Source organism: Lissotriton helveticus, chromosome 6 (assembly GCF_964261635.1).
Source record: "Lissotriton helveticus chromosome 6, aLisHel1.1, whole genome shotgun sequence".
NCBI classification, from domain to species: Eukaryota; Metazoa; Chordata; class Amphibia; order Caudata; family Salamandridae; genus Lissotriton; species Lissotriton helveticus.
The window spans coordinates 1,029,139,990-1,029,159,656 of NC_136067.1; the positions used below are offsets into that span (position 1 = coordinate 1,029,139,990).

Sequence of the window (19,667 nt, forward strand, 5' to 3'; positions counted from 1 at the left end):
GCAAGTGACTTCATTTTGATACATCACCATAGGGCAGTTTTCACTGGTGGTGATAGAAGAATGCTTTCAATTTCCAGAAAAAAATGGCCATTCGCAGTACAACCACTGGTACTGTCCTCCCAGCACCTAATAAAATGTTTGCCACTCTTATTGCCTGATTATGAGTTTGGTGGTCTTACCACCATCCTGCCACAGTGGCAGTCCCAAGTCCACCACTGAGTCAGCGGTCTCTTGCCCACCATTTTACTATGTTCCCACTGACTCAGCGGCGATGTTTCCGACACCAGGAAATATTTTTCCATATGTGTCAATGCAGGTGTGTCAATTGTTACTGCACAAGTGTTCAATGTACACATATGCATTACATGTGTAAAAATACTTCGTAGGAGTAGTTTGCCATTGCTGGGCTCCGGATCATATGTGCTCAGTCCAGTCAATGGGGGACAAGTGCAAAACTGACTTACCTAGATTTCGGTGCCGACAGGGTCGTTTTCTTTGGGGTCAAGTTGCTGCTGTGTAGGCGGGCCCTGTAGGAAGGGATCCAGGTGGAAGACTGAAGGGGAAAAAAGGACATAGGGGAGTTTGCACCACGTTTCCTTCAATTCCACTGACTCAAAGCAGACGGTCTCCCTACCATTGTTGGCTCAACAGAAATTCAACTCATAATCTGGATAGCGGTTACCTTGTCTGTACCGCCCCATGACAGCTGCTTTCCCCCTGCCACCGTTACAGCGATCTGCGAATGGCTGGCAGAGTCGGAGGTACTCCGGCAGTCTTTCCTTCAGTAACCCACCAACATTGTAATTCGGCAAGCAGGGAATCAGACACAACTGCGATGGCTGGACCATCACCACCAAGATCGTAATAAGGCCCATAGTATTACTTCCATGCTCGTATCCAACAATGGACCTCCGTTCAATAGAAGGGAGTTCAAAGAATTTGCAACTTGTGTGGGTGTCAGGCACCAGAAGATAACACCCCTGTGACCCCAGACAAATGCCATTGTTGAGAGATTTATGCCTACACTTATGAAGGCGCTGCAAGTGGCAAAAACCACCAACTTGTAAATATCCACTGTGCTATGTCAGACACTGAGAGATTAGAAAGACACCCCTTACAATACCATCGACGTATTGCCTGCAGAGCTGATGTTCAGGAGAAAACTAGGGGTCAAAATCCCACAACTTCCTATCAAATCTTCTTACAGTCTAGCTCATTAAGTGCAAGCCCAAGACATTGACGCGGCAGGCCAGACAGCACTGCCAAACAAAGTACTTATTCCGCTGGGATTATTATCTCTTAAATTGAATATCTGAATGTACGAAACGAAATACGTATGGCTTGTTCATCGCGCTGGACCTTCTAAAATATTGGGTGAAAACAAGCAGTGGGTACCGAAGGATTTGGAACTTTGGCAGGATTCTTGCTACCTGTTTACAGCTTTCCTAATAGAACAAGACTTCTGATGCCCTGAAGAAGCCCTTGTCTGGGGCGAAACACGTTGGCTGTGTCTGCTTGTAATAATTTCAAGATTGAAAAAGAAGAAATTTAAGAAAAACACTTTAACAATATTGGACTTCATCAATAATCTTGGAAATGTTTTTGACAGTGGGTTTGATGCTAAATATGTTGTGTTAACTTATCCGTTGCCTCTCATTCCCTGTGTTTTAGAATATTTGATTCATAACCATTTGGCAGCTGGCCATTTGAGGTGGGCAACAGTATTATTAAGAAATGTATCCGTGACCATATTGAGTGGTGCAGAGATCTAGCATTCCTAGCTGCCACTATTTCTTCAGTATGCCTTATTCAGCGTTGGGAGGGTTGATCAGTGGCACCAAAGGCCTAAACGAACCATGTCAGGCTGTGATGGGATCTCTCAGCTGGCACCTTTCATTCATTAAACATGAGCTTTGAAACATTCATTTAGCCCGCCTCACTGCCCTGACACCATTAGTGAAGTAAAAGGTGAGCATGTTGTCACGTGCATCCTATGTGTGACCTCTATTCTTATTATACATGGAGAAATAGTATAGTATATTAAATCAAAAACAATATGCTTATGTTCAGCGCAAACCCTAAAGTCACATATTTGACGTCGTCTCTCTAATGTGACCATGAAGTAAAAGGGGGGCTGGGTGACATAAAATGTTCACCTAGAATCGCACAAATGTGGTCGCACAGGGAAGCCAGGTTTGATCGAATGATTCTTGTTTCACGTTGTGCAGTTCAGCCACTAGATGGGCATTTATTTTTATTTCTCTGGCGAATGACATAATGGCATGGGTGGCTGGCAGAAGCCATATATAGGCTCGGCTGGGGGTCCAAGACTACGCAGCATTGGTATACGGCAAAACTTTGAGACAGCCCCTGGCACTTATTCTTTTACAAATTAAGCAACGGCTGCACTGAGTTATGGGCATTAATCAACACTATCTGTTCACATGGTTTATGCTGTGGGACCAGACTAGTCACATTAAGTAAACGGGAGACCGCAAATAGGTGCGCAACATAGACATAAATTACGACGCAGTGAAAGAAGTGATCAATCCCCAACAGCTGCGACTGACCCACTGTTGTCAGTCACATGCGAAAGAGCACACGATGATGGGGGAAATTGTGACCTGCAAGTGGGTTCTGCGCCTTTTCGTGTCGAATGCCATACATTCTTCGAACACATACAAGAAAGAAGCCATTCAGGCTGGAGACTCCCGACTTAGATACGAAAAAGGCTTTATGTTCTGTAACTCCTGACTAAAATTGTCACTGCTTCAGTAGGTCAGTGGGGAAAATAAATTCCACTGATTTATTTCAAAATCTACCACATGCCAGTTTTAAAATGGTGGCATGAACGGGAACATTAGAATTAAGAGCAGTTTATTCAATTCTCAACTCACTTGTCCAGGAAAATGAAACGAAAAAAGATACGTGATGGGGCACAGACTTAGGTGTATTTATTAGGAAACACCGCCACCTAAAGGACCAGCTCTTAACAGCAACGATTAGTTACAAATACATTCTACTGGTTTTGAAACAAAAAAACAACTTCGACGGTGTTTCTGGGATGGCAAAGGGGAAGCTGGACAATTCTATAAAGCACTAATGAAATACCATTTCCAATGTGAACCAGGTAATCTCTTTGCATGTAAACAGCTGTCCTACCAGAATTAATGCAACAAACATAAACAGTGTTGTGGGAGCTGCCGATCCCTCACTTGAATAAAACAAACCGTCTAGAAACCAATCCATATTTTTTTTTATGTAAAAGCACACATTGCACTGGTAATCCCTGACATTGACTTGAACGACTGATTTGCAAATGTGCACATTGCACAAGAGTGGAACGCAGCAACGCATAGTCGGGTAAACCAATGGCTAAAGTGAGTTGACCCTGAGCCCCAACCAAGCTGTAGGCTGGGGCGGCTGTAATTAAAATGTCAATGTGAATAACAGTACGACCGACCAATGGATGGAGCAGGCTGTGTGTGCGCGCGTGCCTGCATGTGTGTGTGTACAATATTTAAGTGATGTTGCATCTCCATAGGCCGTTCAACCGGCCTGACAGTGCCTGTGCCAGCGACGGTGGCAGCTACCGTCCAATTCAACATACAAATCCAATTCCAAGTTAAGAAATTAAAGATGTGGCACACCAGAGGATAGCACAATTATTTATTGTGCAAACAAACTATATGTATATATAAACGTCCCCTATTTGTTTCAGCTGCTGTGTAGAACGTTTCAGGGTGATCTATCAAGCGGGGGCCAAGGAAAAAATGTGGCTCAAAATACTTATTCTCCCCATGTTAAGTCGGTGGGGATTTCTCAGTTTCTTTTAACACGATTACAGCCGGAACTGCTGAACGGAATTACACCAAATTTGGCAGAAAGCTAGATGTTGGTCCAGAAAGCGTGCTATTTGTGATTTGGTGTAAATCCGTTCAGTAATTTTTTAAATACAGATATCTGGGGACGCGAGATTTTGCAGTGGGCTCGCGGACCCTGCTAAAATTTTAAGTGTTGGCAGCCATCTTGGAACTCGGCTTGAAGCCGAGATCCAGAAAAAAAGTAAAAAATACAGAAGAGGGGGCAGGGTCGAACTATCCTGACTCCCCAGATATGGTGGGGCGGGGCCCACCGGGGGTAAAAAGCATTTTTTTTAAATGTTGTCACAGATTCGCAGGTAGATCCACAAATCTGCGACTATTTTTTTGTAAAAATCAAGCACGGAATCCCGTTCTTGCTTTATAATAACCCCGGGTGGGCCAGGGGCATATGTTAAATGAAGGAGGGGGTGCATGGGTGCCCCTTCCAAGGGCTTATCAAAGCCCTGGGTTTACCTCCCTGGGGCGTTTTTAGTTATTAACAGGGGCTGGGCCAGCGGACCCACCCACAGCCCCAATGTTAGATCTGGGGGTCTCTAGTTGGTAGAGGTAGGTACCACTGTCCAAATAGGGACCCTTGTTCTAGTCAGGGTAAGGAGGAAACACTCTTTAGATAACCTCTGCTCACCCCCTTGGTAGCTTGGCACAAGCAGTCAGGCTTATCCAAAAGCACTGTGTAAAGTATTTGTACCAACACTCACAGAAACACAGTGAAAACACCACAAACTGACTCCACAACAGTTTAGAAAAATAAAGGTATTTAATCTAAACTACACAGGACCTAAACGACAAAAATACAACATACGCAGTTCAAGAATATGGTTGCAAAAGAGTTCTTAAGGTTGCGATAAAATAATCCACAGTTGCGGGAAAAGTTCACAGTTGCGTCACGTTTGGCCAACAGTATCTTTTAAAAGCAACCAAGTTCCAAAGCAGAAGCTGGTGCGGTGGAAAACAAGCGATGTGTTGCTCCTGAGACCCTGGGGAGGCGATGCGACAACCCCGCTGCAGCAGCGGGCGTGTTGCGACGAATCTGGTCTGTATGAGGAGGAAGACGGACTTGTATGGATTCGGTGCGTAGGTTCCGTAGGAAGTTTTTCTCTCACAAAGGCACGATGTGATGATCTTTGGGAATGCGACGATCTCCGGGGCGACGATGCGCGGACCAGCGGTGATCTCTCTCTCGCAGCTCCTCGATGCCATGGCTTCTGCGACGACACTCGCAGCGACGTGATGCGGTCCGCAAGCAAGCGGTGCGACAATCTCACCCAGTGACGACAGGCTCTGCGACGACACTCGCAGCGATGGTAATCTTCCCGCACCGGTCTGGTACGTCCCGCAAACGAAGGATACGACTGCTCTGGCAGCGGCAACAGGCGCTGTGACGATCTCGGCCTTCGTAGCGGCGGGAATTTCCTCGCACTGTCGGGGATGCGCTCCGCAAGCGAGCAATGTGATAAAACTTGCAGAAAGTCTTTAAAAGCTTAGTTTCCAGCTTCCCAACACAGGTACAACTTCCAGAGGCACCACAACTGGCCCAAGCACTCTAGGAAGGACAGATCTCTCTCAGCAGAGTTCAGGGAAGCTGGGACTTCAAAAACAAGGAGCCAGCTCTTCTCAGGCCCTTGGAGATTCCTTCAAGGCAGGGGACACAGCACAAAGCAAAGTCCTTCCCCTCTCCTTTGCAGCAAAGCAACAGCAGGTCAGTCCAGCAGAGGAACAGCAGGACAGTCTTGCTTCTTCAGTTTCAGCTTTCTCCTTGGCAGAGGTTCCTTCTTGATTCCAGGATGATCTAATTTTCTGTAGTCAGGGGTCCTGTATTTATACCCCTAAAAGTCTTTGATCCCTTTGTGGAGGAGGGTTCTGAGCCCGGTCTGAACCAGTTTTGGTTGTTGCTTGAGCACCTTGTTTTCCTGGCCTCTCCTTTACTTTCAGGGAGAGGGGCAGGGTCGTCAGCCACCCAGCAGGAGGTGGAGCCAGCATTGTGGAAGGCAGGCACAGCCCTATTCAGGCCCAGGTGCTATCCCCTCCCACTACTCTAGATGCAGATGGAGCTATTCAGCCCAGGGTGGCCCACTCAGACTCTGGGAGCCACCCAGCCCCTGTAACTCACAAACCAGACAGTCAATTCACAAACCGGCCAAGGCACACTGGAAGGTCAGACAAGAGAACAGCAACTTTCTAAAAGTGCTGTTCTCAAAGATGTGTTATTAAATTCTGAGTTCAGGGATACCAGACTTTTATGTCCTATCTTGCTCCTATGGGAAGATATGCTGGTAGCCACTGAGGCCAGCATTCCCCATGGTAGCCTATGGGGTAAGATAGCCTTGCAATAGTGAAAAACGAAAATGGCTGTATTTCACTACCAGAGCATGTTACCTGCACAAGTACATGCTCTACCTTTCACATACACTGCACCCTGCCCAAGGGGATACCTTGGGCCTTCCATAGGGGTGACCAATGAGTACAGAAAGGGAAGGGTTAGGCCTGGCCAGTGGTGACACTGACCAGGAGGACATGGCAGTTCACAGACTGCACACAGGCACTGCGGTGGCAGGCCTGAGACACCATTTTAGGGCTACTCCTGTGGGTGGCACAATCAGTGCTGCAGGCCCACTAGTAGCATTTGTTATCACCAGCCCTGGCACACTCAGTGCACTTTACTAGGGACTTCTTGGTGACACAATTTAACTATTTTTGTGTGTAATTTGTCTGTGTACCTGCTTTTAGACAGCGCCCCTTACTTGCACCATAATTGGCCCCGCACTGCCGTTTTGGCGGATTTGGCTCTGGGGTGGGTGACCTGTCCGTTTTGGCCGCCATTTTGGAGTGGGTGTGTGGATAGAGGTGTCTCTACCCTCCAGCGCTTCAGTGCGCAGGAGCAGCCTGGGAACACCTACTTAAGGCGAGTCCCTCCTGAAACCGCCCCTGACAAGGTAGCTGCGTGAGCGCTTAGCGCGCATTTGCTCTCACCTTCGTGATTTTTAACTATTTTTGTGTGTAATTTGTCTGTGTACCTGCTTTTAGACAGCGCCCCTTACTTGCACCATAATTGGCCCCGCACTGCCGTTTTGGCGGATTTGGCTCTGGGGTGGGTGACCTGTCCGTTTTGGCCGCCATTTTGGAGTGGGTGTGTGGATAGAGGTGTCTCTACCCTCCAGCGCTTCAGTGCGCAGGAGCAGCCTGGGAACACCTACTTAAAGCTCCTCCCTAGCGCAGCGGGATCGCGCAGCGGGCGCGTCCTCGCGTGGCCGGAGTCGTGCCAGAGTCCTGCCCGTCTGCGCCCGTCCGTGCTAAGGACGCGCTGGACGTCGCGGTACTCTGGTTAAGGACTATTATTCCATCCTGGGTCCACCATGCTGACGTACTCGCGGGATTGCCTGTTTGCCATCGGTCAGGTAAGCCGCTGTTGTACCCTTCCACCGGTACACCCATTGCGTGGCCCTTATCATTGCCCTTGTAATGGGTGGGCTCTTGACTCTCCGCGTCCTCTCCCAAGGACTATTTCCTCGGAGACCCGCCGTATTACAGACACTCCTACTACTTTGAAGATCCTGAATTTAAACGTTAGGTCTGCGCTGAAACACTATCAGCACATCTATGACCTCATTGAGGAGGAAGCTCCAGACGTATTTGCCATGACGGAAACATGGCTACAGGACGCTGATACCGCTATTACCAATCTAGCCTGCCCACCCGGCTATTCTATGTACATCTTGAATAGGTCGTCTAGGGGTGGGGGTATCGCGCTAGTGGTAAAATCTATCTACCCTTGCGTCTGGAGTGCCCTAAACATCTCCGGATGTGAAAGTGCCATGTTCAAGGTCTCTGTCAGCCCTGAGTTCACCCTGTCCGGGATGGTCGTCTATCGCCCACCCGGCAGCGATGTGGCGTTCAGAAATGCTTTCCCTGATATTGTTGGCCCTTTGGTCGCCGACTGTGCCAACTTTTCTATCATGGGTGATCTAAACCTGCATTTCGACACCCTCTCTGGCCTGACAGTGCGTTCCATCTCTTCTGACCTGGAGGCCTTTCAACTTCCCCAGATGGTTTCCCAGCCTACCCATCTGGGTGGGCATATTCTGGATCCCCTGTTTACCAATCTGTTGGGGATTCTAATTACCTCTGTCTCTCCGGTGGAATGGACAGACCACTTCTTGGTGTCCATCCTCTGCCCTGTTTCGGCCACTCCTTCCATCTCTACGGCTAGACGGGTCCAGAAGAGGGCTTGGAAAAAGCTTAGGTTAGAGGACTTTCATCGTCTTCTATTAGAGGAGCCGCTGGGTCCTTTGACGGATGTGGAAAGGGGGTATGACCTCTTCTGTTCATGGATAACTAGGGCCTTGGACTCTCTGATACCTATCGTTTCTACTAAAATCAATCCCAGAGAGTCGAGTCCCTGGTACGATGGCTCTCTCCGGGCCCTAAAGGGTGCCTGTAGATGAGCAGAGAGGGCTTGGAGGAAAACCTATGGGGCTGATCTAAAAGCTGCATATGCCAAGTCCGTTAAGCTCTACCATCGAGCTATCTGCCGAGCTCGTGCGGCTTTTATGCCACCGAATTCCGGAACAGTCCGAACCCGTCAAAGGCTATCTTCAAGGCCGTAAAAGATCTCACGGCGAAGCGGACTACCACTATGACCGTAAGTTCCCTTTCCCATTGTGAATCCCTTGCATCTTACTTTTTGGGGAAGGTCCAAGCTATATATAGGACATTCCCTAGCATAGGGTCCACTGTGGAAAGTATTAATGGTGTTCACCATCAGACTACACTGCTTGTTTTCCCCCCCCTTACCTTGGATGGTTTTGACAAACTTGCGCTGCAAGTCAAATCTGGGTCCCCATCTGATCCAGTAAGGCCTGCTCTCTTCCGAGACCAAGCTTTTATGGGGCGTACAGCTGTATGCTCCCTTGTCAACCTCTCCTTGGAAACGGGAACTGTACCATCTAAGTGGAAACAAGCTGTGGTGTCCCCGATTATTAAAAAGCCCACCCTGGACCCTTCTAAGCCTGAAAGCTATCGCCCCATCTCGCTGTTACCCTGGCCAGCCAAGATCACTGAGGCCCACGTCAACTTGGCCCTGTCTGAACATCTGACTCGGATCAATGCCCTTGATCCCACACAAAACGGATTCCGTGCTGGGCACAGTACGGAAACTGCGTTACTTGTGATGGTGGAACATCTCCGGGCAAGGTTGGATGCTGGTCAAACGGCGGCGCTTATTTTGTTAGATCTTAGCGCCGCCTTTGATACGGTAGACCACAGCATCCTCCTGCGTCGACTCGAGGAGACTGGTATTGGCGGTCAGGTGTTGCAATGGTTCCGCTCCTTTTTAGATGACCGCTCCTTCTGTGTTGCCATCCCTCCCTTCAAGTCCAACTACCAACCACTGGCCATGGGGGTTCCGCAAGGGTCCTCGCTGAGTCCCACGTTGTTCAATCTATACGTGAGACCGCTGGCTGATGTCGCTAGGCAGTGGGGCCTTACTTTGGTCTCATATGCCGACGACACTCAGCTGGCGGTTACTCTCAGCGGGGATGCGGAAATTGAGGCCCCCAGGTTTCAGTCCGGACTGAAGGCGGTGGCTAGCTGGCTGACAGGCAATTGCCTTCAGCTAAACGCCACTAAAACAGAGGTGATGGTCGTCGGGAAGGGAGTGGAGTTGTGGGGTGACCACTGGTGGCCCTCAGAGTTGGGACCTACTCCGATCCCGGTATCGGAAGTGAAAAATCTGGAGGTATGGCTGGATGCGGGCCTCTCCTTTATAGGCCATACTAAAAGAACCGCGGCCTGTTGTTTTGGTCTCCTGAGGGGCTTGAGACCTGTTCTCAAGTTCTTTGATGCCCCGACCAGGCAGCTGGTGATCCAGGCTACTATCATCTCCCGCCTGGATTACGCCAGCTCTCTCCTGGCTGGGGCTAACCAGGCTGAACTAACCCGTTTACAACGGGTTCAGAATGCTGCGGCGAGGGCGATTGTTGGTTTGCCCAGATTCTGCTCAGTGACAGGTGTCATTCGCTCCCTACACTGGCTTCCGGTTAGGAAGCGCATCCTCTTCAAGGTCTTGTGCCTTGCTTTTAAAATCTTGAGAGGTACAGGCCCGGAAATCCTGTCGAGTTGTCTGTCTTTTTATGTCCCTGCCCGTAGCCTCCGCTCTCAAGGTCTGGCCCTTGCGGTGGTTCCCAGATTCAGGCTTAGCCGTATGGGAGGCCGCTCGTTTAGGGTAATGGCTGCATCAGCATGGAACTCCCTGCCTGTTGAAATCCGCTTGCTGGAGGACCTTCTGACCTCTCGGAGGGCTATAAAAACCTTTTTGTTTTAGCTGTTTCTTAGTTTCTGTTCTTAGCCTCTCGTTGTGTTACGGGCTACCTTGTCTCTGCGCCAGGACGCTCCTTGGCTGGAGTATCTGTGCGCACAATAAATAGTCGTAACATAACATAACATAACATAACAAATATGCCAATCATGGATAACCAATCATAATAACAATTTACACAGGGACCACTTGCACTTTGACACTGAACAGCAGTGGCAAAGTGCCCAAAGCATCTAAAAACCAGCAAAAAACGAAATCCAGCACAGCATAAAAAATACAGGAGGTAGAGGCAAAAAAATAGGGGGAAACCACGCCAAAGATGCCAGGTCTAACACCCAGGGACCGCCACCTCCCTGGGGCACTTTTAATGTTCAATGCAGGTGGGCCCACTGGGCCCACCCAGCCCTGGGGACTGCCACCTCCACAGTGCTAATTAAAATTGTGTGGGGGCCTCATAGACATCCTGCCCTATAAACTGTCACCTCCCTGGGGCTAATTAAAATGATGTGGGGGGATTTGTGGACCTCCCCTGCCCCAGGAAACACCACCTCACCAGGCCACACAGTTGTTTTTTCATAAATTAATGTGGACTGCCACCTCCCGGGGAACATTCTTTATTTATTTTTTACAAATCGGGTAAGGCCCAATGGCCTCCCCCGCTGCCCTGGGGACCGCCACCTCCCCAAGCCCAAACGCAATAATTAATGGGGTCTGTTGCCGCACCCTGGAGACCACCACCTCCCCGTGCAAATAGGAACAAGGAGGGGGGCCGCACACCACCCCAGTAGCCCTACATGGCCCTTGGGACCCACCACCTGCAGGGCCGGCTCCTGCCATTCCAAAGCAAACAGTGTGCTCCGCTTTGAAGAAGCAAGAGCATTTTGCTCTTGCTTGCTCAAAGCGCCGCACTTTGCTTTTACGCACAGGGAGCTCCATGTCATGATATCCCTGTGTTTAAAAGCATTGCTGGCTTCCGCATGAGGCAAGGAGCCGGAAGGGACCGCAGGGGCTTTCAGGCTCTCCCCGCGGTCCTCAATGAGGTAGCCATCGCTTGGGGCGTGGGGTCCTTGGCGGCTGAAGTTTGCCCGGGTATGGTGGCCATGTGGGCCCTCTCCCCATTAAAAATATATATATTTAGGTCAGGCGCCCAGGGATGGGGTCCCCGGGGGGAAATATCGGCCTGGGGGAGGGGCCACACTGCCCCCTCACTTTTTAAATAAAAAAAGTATAAAGTCCTGGCCCCGGAGGATGGGGTCCCTGGGGATGAATCGCCCACTGGAGGGGGCCTACGCGGGTATGGGGTATGTGTCAATTTTTTTGACTCATGTTATTTATATACGCGTGGGTTTCTAGAGTAGTCTAGCACTCTGGCTTCTAGCATTCAAGAGCACTCTGGACTCTTTAACTGAGATCTCTTTAGGAGAGATTCCATATTTAGCCCCTTTCCTTTCAAAATATGTCTGCTGATTTATAGCTGAGAATATTTTCCAGCTTTAAAATTCCCTTGCTTAAAAGGGAAAGCTGTGTGCTTCTGCATCATATTGTCTTATCAGCACTCTTTATTTGGTTTCTCAACTGACACCTTTTACAACGTCTTAAAATAGAAATTGACATTCTTATGCTTAATGTATATTAGAGAAATTCCTTTATGGAACACCCTTGCTGTATTATCGCTATTTCATTTGTAATAGTTACTAATTTGGCATTTTATCTTGTTTTGAAATACCAACTAATGGATTATTTAAATTTGTAATAATGATGACTAAAGATCAATATTTACTGAATGAAACAATATAAACCTACTAGAATTGTTAAGAAAATCACACCAGCTCTCTTTATTGACTATCATAAAGACTAAATGGGTTTTATTGTTAATAAGGTTTGATGTAATAATTGTTCCTTTTAAATTCTCCTTGTCAACGAACAAAGGTCCATATGACTATTGGCAGGGGTTATGTAATGATTGAATGAAATACAAGGATTTTGGTGTTGTCAAGATGGTAAATATCATCTGACAGAAGCCTAGTGTCCTCTTTGCAATTAGGACACCAGGACATATGTGAGTTGTGGAGAAGTTTGGCTCAATGGTTAGAGCAGCAGACCATGATGCAGAAGTCTGGCCCGGGACCAGGGTTCAATTCCTGCCTCATCAGGTCTTGGGCTCAATTTCCTCGGACCTGATAGTTCTCGCCTCGGTGCCTATTCCAATCATGAGTCCCACTCTGCAACTCTGGGCAATAGCTTGCTTAATCTCCACAACGGCCCCAACAATGCTAGGATGCCTGGCTTCACCTTGGGGGTGCCCAGGAGTGGGCACTTCACAGGGAAAGGCCAGGAAGGGTTCCTCAGCGGTATTCGTACAAGTGCTGGGAGGCCTCTGGGTAGTCGTGCGCTATACAAGTACCTTTACATTTACATTTGTGGGTCAGGCAGCGATAAGAATGTAAACCACAACACTTGTAGCCCTTCAGCAAATGAGCAGGAGTTGTTATGACTATTTTTTAATTATACACAATCTTGTATTTTTGGTGTGCATTTCTTCCTTTGTTGCTGCATAATCTTCTCGATAAATATGAAAGTGGCTGGAGGCACAGCTTTTTAAGATGTGTATGTGCAGACTGAGGTACGTAGAAGCAGGTTACAAAGTGGGTGCATTACAAATAACTCACCATCATTAAAGTAAACATTCATGCATGCATGTTGCTATATATGTATGCATATGTTTCAGCAATATTATTTAATTGTCCTATTTTGACTGTTATGTGCATCATCACCAAATTATTATTATTATCACATTTGATGTTTTCTTGTTGTTGGTATTCTCATCTTTTATCATTGTTGTTGACGCTGTTTTTTTGTTGTTGTTGGTGCTGTTATCATAATTGTTCAGAAAAGGGGGTGGTGATGAACAGAGTGCCTGAATTAAGCAGACCACTCTTACCCAGTCCAAAGATCAGGGCTTGATCCATCACCGTTTTTTAGCTCACTGCACCATCCCAGCTCAGAACTTGGCTATATGCAAATTAGTCTGTTCCTGTCCCAGTGCATGATGGGAACAGGGCAAACCAAACAACCAAGCCAATTCTTATACTGGGAAGGAAACAAGCTTCCGGGGACCGGTTTCTGCCATTTCAGGCGTCGTCGGCCCGGCTTGCTTGAATCCTGATGGTGCAATGAGCAAGGGACTCACATCTGAGTATACCCTTCCACGCTTATGGTGGACAAAATGATTCAGAAAAGGGGGTGGTGATGAACAGAGTGCCTGAATTAAGCAGACCACTCTTACCCAGTCCAAAGATCAGGGCTTGATCCATCACCGTTTTTTAGCTCACTGCACCATCCCAGCTCAGAACTTGGCTATATGCAAATTAGTCTGTTCCTGTCCCAGTGCATGATGGGAACAGGGCAAACCAAACTACCAAGCCAATTCTTATACTGGGAAGGAAACAAGCTTCCGGGGACCGGTTTCTGCCATTTCAGGCGTCGTCGGCCCGGCTTGCTTGAATCCTGATGGTGCAATGAGCAAGGGACTCACATCTGAGTATACCCTTCCACGCTTATGGTGGACAAAATGATCCAGAAAAGGGGGTGGTGATGAACAGAGTGCCTGAATTAAGCAGACCACTCTTACCCAGTCCAAAGATCAGGGCTTGATCCATCACCGTTTTTTAGCTCACTGCACCATCCCAGCTCAGAACTTGGCTATATGCAAATTAGTCTGTTCCTGTCCCAGTGCATGATGGGAACAGGGCAAACCAAACTACCAAGCCAATTCTTATACTGGGAAGGAAACAAGCTTCCGGGGACCGGTTTCTGCCATTTCAGGCGTCGTCGGCCCGGCTTGCTTGAATCCTGATGGTGCAATGAGCAAGGGACTCACATCTGAGTATACCCTTCCACGCTTATGGTGGACAAAATGATCCAGAAAAGGGGGTGGTGATGAACAGAGTGCCTGAATTAAGCAGACCACTCTTACCCAGTCCAAAGATCAGGGCTTGATCCATCACCGTTTTTTAGCTCACTGCACCATCCCAGCTCAGAACTTGGCTATATGCAAATTAGTCTGTTCCTGTCCCAGTGCATGATGGGAACAGGGCAAACCAAACTACCAAGCCAATTCTTATACTGGGAAGGAAACAAGCTTCCGGGGACCGGTTTCTGCCATTTCAGGCGTCGTCGGCCCGGCTTGCTTGAATCCTGATGGTGCAATGAGCAAGGGACTCACATCTGAGTATACCCTTCCACGCTTATGGTGGACAAAATGATTCAGAAAAGGGGGTGGTGATGAACAGAGTGCCTGAATTAAGCAGACCACTCTTACCCAGTCCAAAGATCAGGGCTTGATCCATCACCGTTTTTTAGCTCACTGCACCATCCCAGCTCAGAACTTGGCTATATGCAAAATAGTCTGTTCCTGTCCCAGTGCATGATGGGAACAGGGCAAACCAAACTACCAAGCCAATTCTTATACTGGGAAGGAAACAAGCTTCCGGGGACCGGTTTCTGCCATTTCAGGCGTCGTCGGCCCGGCTTGCTTGAATCCTGATGGTGCAATGAGCAAGGGACTCACATCTGAGTATACCCTTCCACGCTTATGGTGGACAAAATGAAGCTTGTCTCCTTTCTGGTGAAGAATTGGCTTGGTAGTTTGGTCTGCCCTGTTCCCATGATGCACTGGGCCAGGGACAGACTAATTTGCATATAGCCAGGTTCTGAGCTGGGATGGGGCAGTGAGCTAAATAACGGTGATGGATCAAGCCCTGATCTTTGGACTGGGTAAGAGTGGTCTGCTTAATTCAGACACTCTGTTCATCACCACCCCCTTTTCTGAATCATTTTGTCCACCACAAGCGTGGAAGGGTATACTCAGACATGAGTCCCTTGCTCACTGCTCCATCAGGATTCAAGCAAGCCGGGCCGACGACGCCTGAAATGGCAGAAACCGGTCCCCGGAAGCTTGTCTCCTTTCTGGTGAAGAATTGGCTTGGTAGTTTGGTCTGCCCTGTTCCCATGATGCACTGGGCCAGGGACAGACTAATTTGCATATAGCCAGGTTCTGAGCTGGGATGGGGCCGTGAGCTAAATAACGGTGATGGATCAAGCCCTGATCTTTGGACTGGGTAAGAGTGGTCTGCTTAATTCAGACACTCTGTTCATCACCACCCCCTTTTCTGAATCAGTTATCATAATTGTTGGCAGATTTTGAACGACCTGTTTTGAATAAGAGTGTCTCACCTTAGAAAAGAAACATGGTAGAAACAGAGTACTGGTGAATGCAGAGCATGCTTACCTTGCATGCTCTTTCAAGGAAGACGTTGGATGTTTCAAGTTCTGTGGTTTCCGTCTGTGGAGGCACAAAATATGATTATATTATTAATCGTAACCTGACATCTTTAAATTGCACTCATTTTTATTTTATTTTGTCAAAGCTTGAAAATGTCAGTCTGTGTACAAGTTGGTAGGCATAATTGCTGCCGATATTAATTTCCAATACAATTAACAAGCAGTGTCTGGTGAAATTAAAACTGGTGGGTTGTAAATAGTTGTTCCAATTGCACTTAGCAAGCAACACAAGACCAGTTTCTCCTAGTGTGGATCAAGGATTCTGGCCCCACAAAATGTTTGTAAAAATAGTACCACATTGTTCAATTTACAGCACCCTGTTCATACAAACTGGTGAAGCCTCATAGAATGTACATGCATTTCATAAGAGGTACTCGTGAAATCCTTCAGTGGTTTGCCAAATAAGTTTGATTCTCCACAGGGGTGCTGTGGGGTTCGTCAATAACAAAAGTTAGTAAAATGTAGCAATATGAACCACAATGAGAACCACTTCCCCTTAAAAAATGGTTCTTCAGCCAGTCTTACTAAGGCCTGAGTACCCTAGCCATACTTAGCTGGTCCTGGATGCATTGCACGGTCTTTGGCCACACCATGCACTAAGGATCTTGCACATCCCTCCTCCCTATGTCCCCAGGGCCTGTTCTTGGGACAGACCCAATGTTCTTTGGTTGCAGGGCACTAGTCAATTCTTCCACCAAGTCCCACCAGCTGCCAGAGACAACTGGGCGCAACTTTGCCATGTCCAGCAGCCTTTGGGGAGCTCATACCTGAGATCTGCCATAGCCCTCATCACTATGTCCCCAGGATCTGGTCTTGGGCAAGACCCAGCGTTCTTTGGCTGCAAGGTACCGGCAATTCCTCTGCCAAGCCCCGCCACCTGTCATAAACCACTGAACACAACTTTATCCAGCAGCCTTTGAGAAGCTCATACCCCACACTGATTCCTACTGCCGCCAGACCACACTGGGCATGGCCTTGGGCCTAAGTTTATGTTTACAAATATTGAATTTTAGTGAATGTCACTCAGTGCAATTCAATCCGATGAACATGCAATCCATTGTGTTTAATTTAAACATATGCCAAATTATAATGTCTACCATACCACAGGGCATTAAGCGATATCCCTGTGGAGTAAGTGCAAGACTGCTGACGACACCAAAATATATAGTAGTAAAAGTGATACTGCCATCTTTGGCCACATCCCTTTAGTATTTTGCCACATGCCATTATCAGGCTTCCAGTGGAGGCAACATCAAGCTGCAGTACCATTGGCTATTTCTAGATGCCTATTTGCAGTCAGAAGCATTGTGTTGTCTCCAAATGGTCAACTTTAAAAGAGGGCCAGGGCCCACATAGCACTTTATTTTCCCCTGCTCGAAGGCACAGCTCTCCACAGATGCATCTGAATTCTTGCTTATTTAATTTTTGTTTGCTCTGTAGGGAGGGCAGGGATCACAGATCATATAGTTTCCACTGCACAATAGCTTTTGTTGTTCTTTCTACATACCTGTCTCTGAAGGAATGATAGACCCACCTGAGCATGTGGTTTTTCCTTGACAGAAAGCAAAAGTCCCCGCCCTTACATCTTATTGTTTTTTTCTCTGTTATAAGATCAAGTCCCATAGACCATACTGTTTTCTCCTGCAGTACAGGACATGTGCCCACAAAGCATTTTACCCTCCCGCATTGATCGAGATGTGGACATCTGTCGGCCGTTCCTTTCTGCTCGGACTATTTGGAACAGGGTGGAAGCGCTGCCAGCTGCTCCACTGGAAAAATTTGAATGCCTCACAGAAACACTTTAAACAGTATTTGCACCAATGGATTGGTCCACAAGTCCAAGCAACGTTGCACGCCACCAGCGCAGTCTATATTCTTCCGAACTGTTGATCCAAAATTGCACCACAAGGTTTGTCGCAGCTTTATTACAGAAAATAGTTGATTTGTAGATTGTGGATAAGTGAACCACAGAAGTAATTCCAGACTTGCTGCAAAAGAGGACAACTGGAAGGCAGTTTGATTGCCAGGAATTAGTTAACGTGATAGCCCTGTCCCTCTGAACTGACGTAGGCTATTGTGATTTCTGATCCTCTGAAACATGATCAAGCCCTGTGTTTTTTTCCATACTATATTATAGCCTTATAGCTCCCCGTAGCGGGATATACCGGCTATTAAAGGCCCGCTGCAGCGTTAAAGGCCCGCGCCAAAGACGAGGGACTTTAGCAAAGCAGCTGGACTTTAATTGCCGGTATAGCCCTGCTACGAAGGGCTATAAGGCTATTAGAACATTCTGCCACAAGAGTACAGAATGTTCTAACAAATAAAACAAAGCATTCAGGGAGCGCTAGGGGATTTAAATCCCCTCAGGCTCCCTGAAGCCTTTGTTCACAGCCAGAGCTGTGAACAAAGAAACATTGGAATGTTAGAGCTCCGGGCTTATACCAGCCATTACAAGCCTGGAGCACTCCATTGTTTTCAATGGAGCTACCAACATTCCAATGTTCTAATGTGAAATAATGCATTTACAATAAAAGTGTTTAAAAAACGAATGAAGGAATGAATGGTTGGTAGTCAAGTGTCGGCACAGAAAACTCCTTTAAAGTGATATTCATCGAGCCTATAGGAAACGCTGAAGGGAAGACGGATAGAGCAACTTGTGTTGGTTCTTTCTGTAAAGTGTAGGCTGACTTTATGCAAGCCATATGCACCTTTATGGCCAAATACTGTAAATGAAGTCACTTGCTTGGTATTGATTATCAAATATTTGGCACTGCTTTATTTTTTTCTAATCTTGGAAACTGAAGTGAAGGGGTGTGGTGTGTTGCAGCGCTTCGACGGATAAATCCCTGGCCTCTGCAGTGCAACTTAGAATTTCAGGGTTGATGGTTTTGTCTACTGCACCACGTAAAGGATTGTTGTGTAATACAAGGGCTATTTTTCTTAACAACCAGTGGCTGCGGGCGAGATAAGCCTCCCAGACTGACACAAGATCCAGTGTCTTCTCTGCAAACAATGCTGTGTGATATGTCCCTGCATGTGAATCCATTGGAATCTCAGGCATTTTTGCTAGAACCCATTGGGTCAGAGAATTAAAAGGTAACATTGTTAGCATAATTGTCAAAGGAAGTGAAGGAATGGAAAGAGATGAAGTAACAATACAGCACAGTAATGGATAAAAGTACAAATGTGACCATATTGGAGCACCTGGTCTTGAATCTTGTGTGTCTTCTGTTTACAGTAGGTATTTTTTGAAGGCCAGCCTAAAAGTGTAGGCCATGAGGTTGAGTGGCAGTGCAGTCCACCTTAGTGGAAAAAGATCAACTCACTGATATTGAGAGCTTCGGGATACTGATGGACTGGTGGGCTGCAGGACTTGCCTTACAAGAAGGAAGCAAGATACGGAGATAAAGTAAAAAGATGATGGAACCCCATGATGAGTTTCAGACCCGCAGGATTTTGGAGCAGGTGCTTTTTAGCTCTATCTTACCTATAGCACAGGCACTGGCTCTACAAAGAGTATTGTTTACATTAGAGGGCATGAAGCCTTCCTACTGCTTACCATTTGTTGGCATGTAAATTGTATTTAACAGTTTGTCCTTTGATGGCTTATTTGTGTAACTAAGATTATTTCAGTTCTTTTGAGTTTTGCACGTGGCTCTTTCTAGTGCGGGGTACTTTGTTATGTGCTGTGCCTGATAGCTGGTTCTTTTGGTTTGTCAAGTAACTTGGAGGAATGGGTAAATGGCTACAAGTTAAATAATTTCAAAGGAAATAAGCATGCTTGGTTCTCCTTTGATCTTAGAGGTTTCTGCAGAGGCACCTGTGTGTAGGCTGGGAGGCCACAATTTGTGGTGACACTCGTTTTAGTATATGAGGACATATGCAATCTATAATTTATCACTTTGGGAATCACCAGATCTTCAATTCTTTTGAATTCTGTGGTGCTCCGAGAATCTAATCTTTGCAGGGAGGAAATTCCATAGTTTGGCAACTTTAACATGGAGGGAGGAACACTCCTTGTTTATATGCATGACTGACACCGTACGCCGCAACACCTGCTTGTCCTTACTTTATTTGCATGAGTCTACGACCTTTGTTGAACTATGACTCAGAGTTGACTCACTAGC

At 47.2% G+C, this 19,667-nt stretch overlaps 1 protein-coding gene across 3 annotated transcripts in view; it reads right to left on the bottom strand.

Annotated features, from left to right (window-relative positions):
- The window catches only part of C6H6orf118 (chromosome 6 C6orf118 homolog), a 338,123-nt gene that overhangs the window by 71,532 nt on the left and 246,924 nt on the right, over nucleotides 1–19,667 (bottom strand). For all 3 annotated transcript variants that reach the window (XM_078648656.1, XM_078648655.1, XM_078648654.1), the window contains one exon: nucleotides 15,488–15,541. In XM_078648656.1, the coding sequence (XP_078504782.1) occupies nucleotides 15,488–15,541 (54 nt within the window). The remainder of the gene's footprint in view (nucleotides 1–15,487; nucleotides 15,542–19,667) is intronic.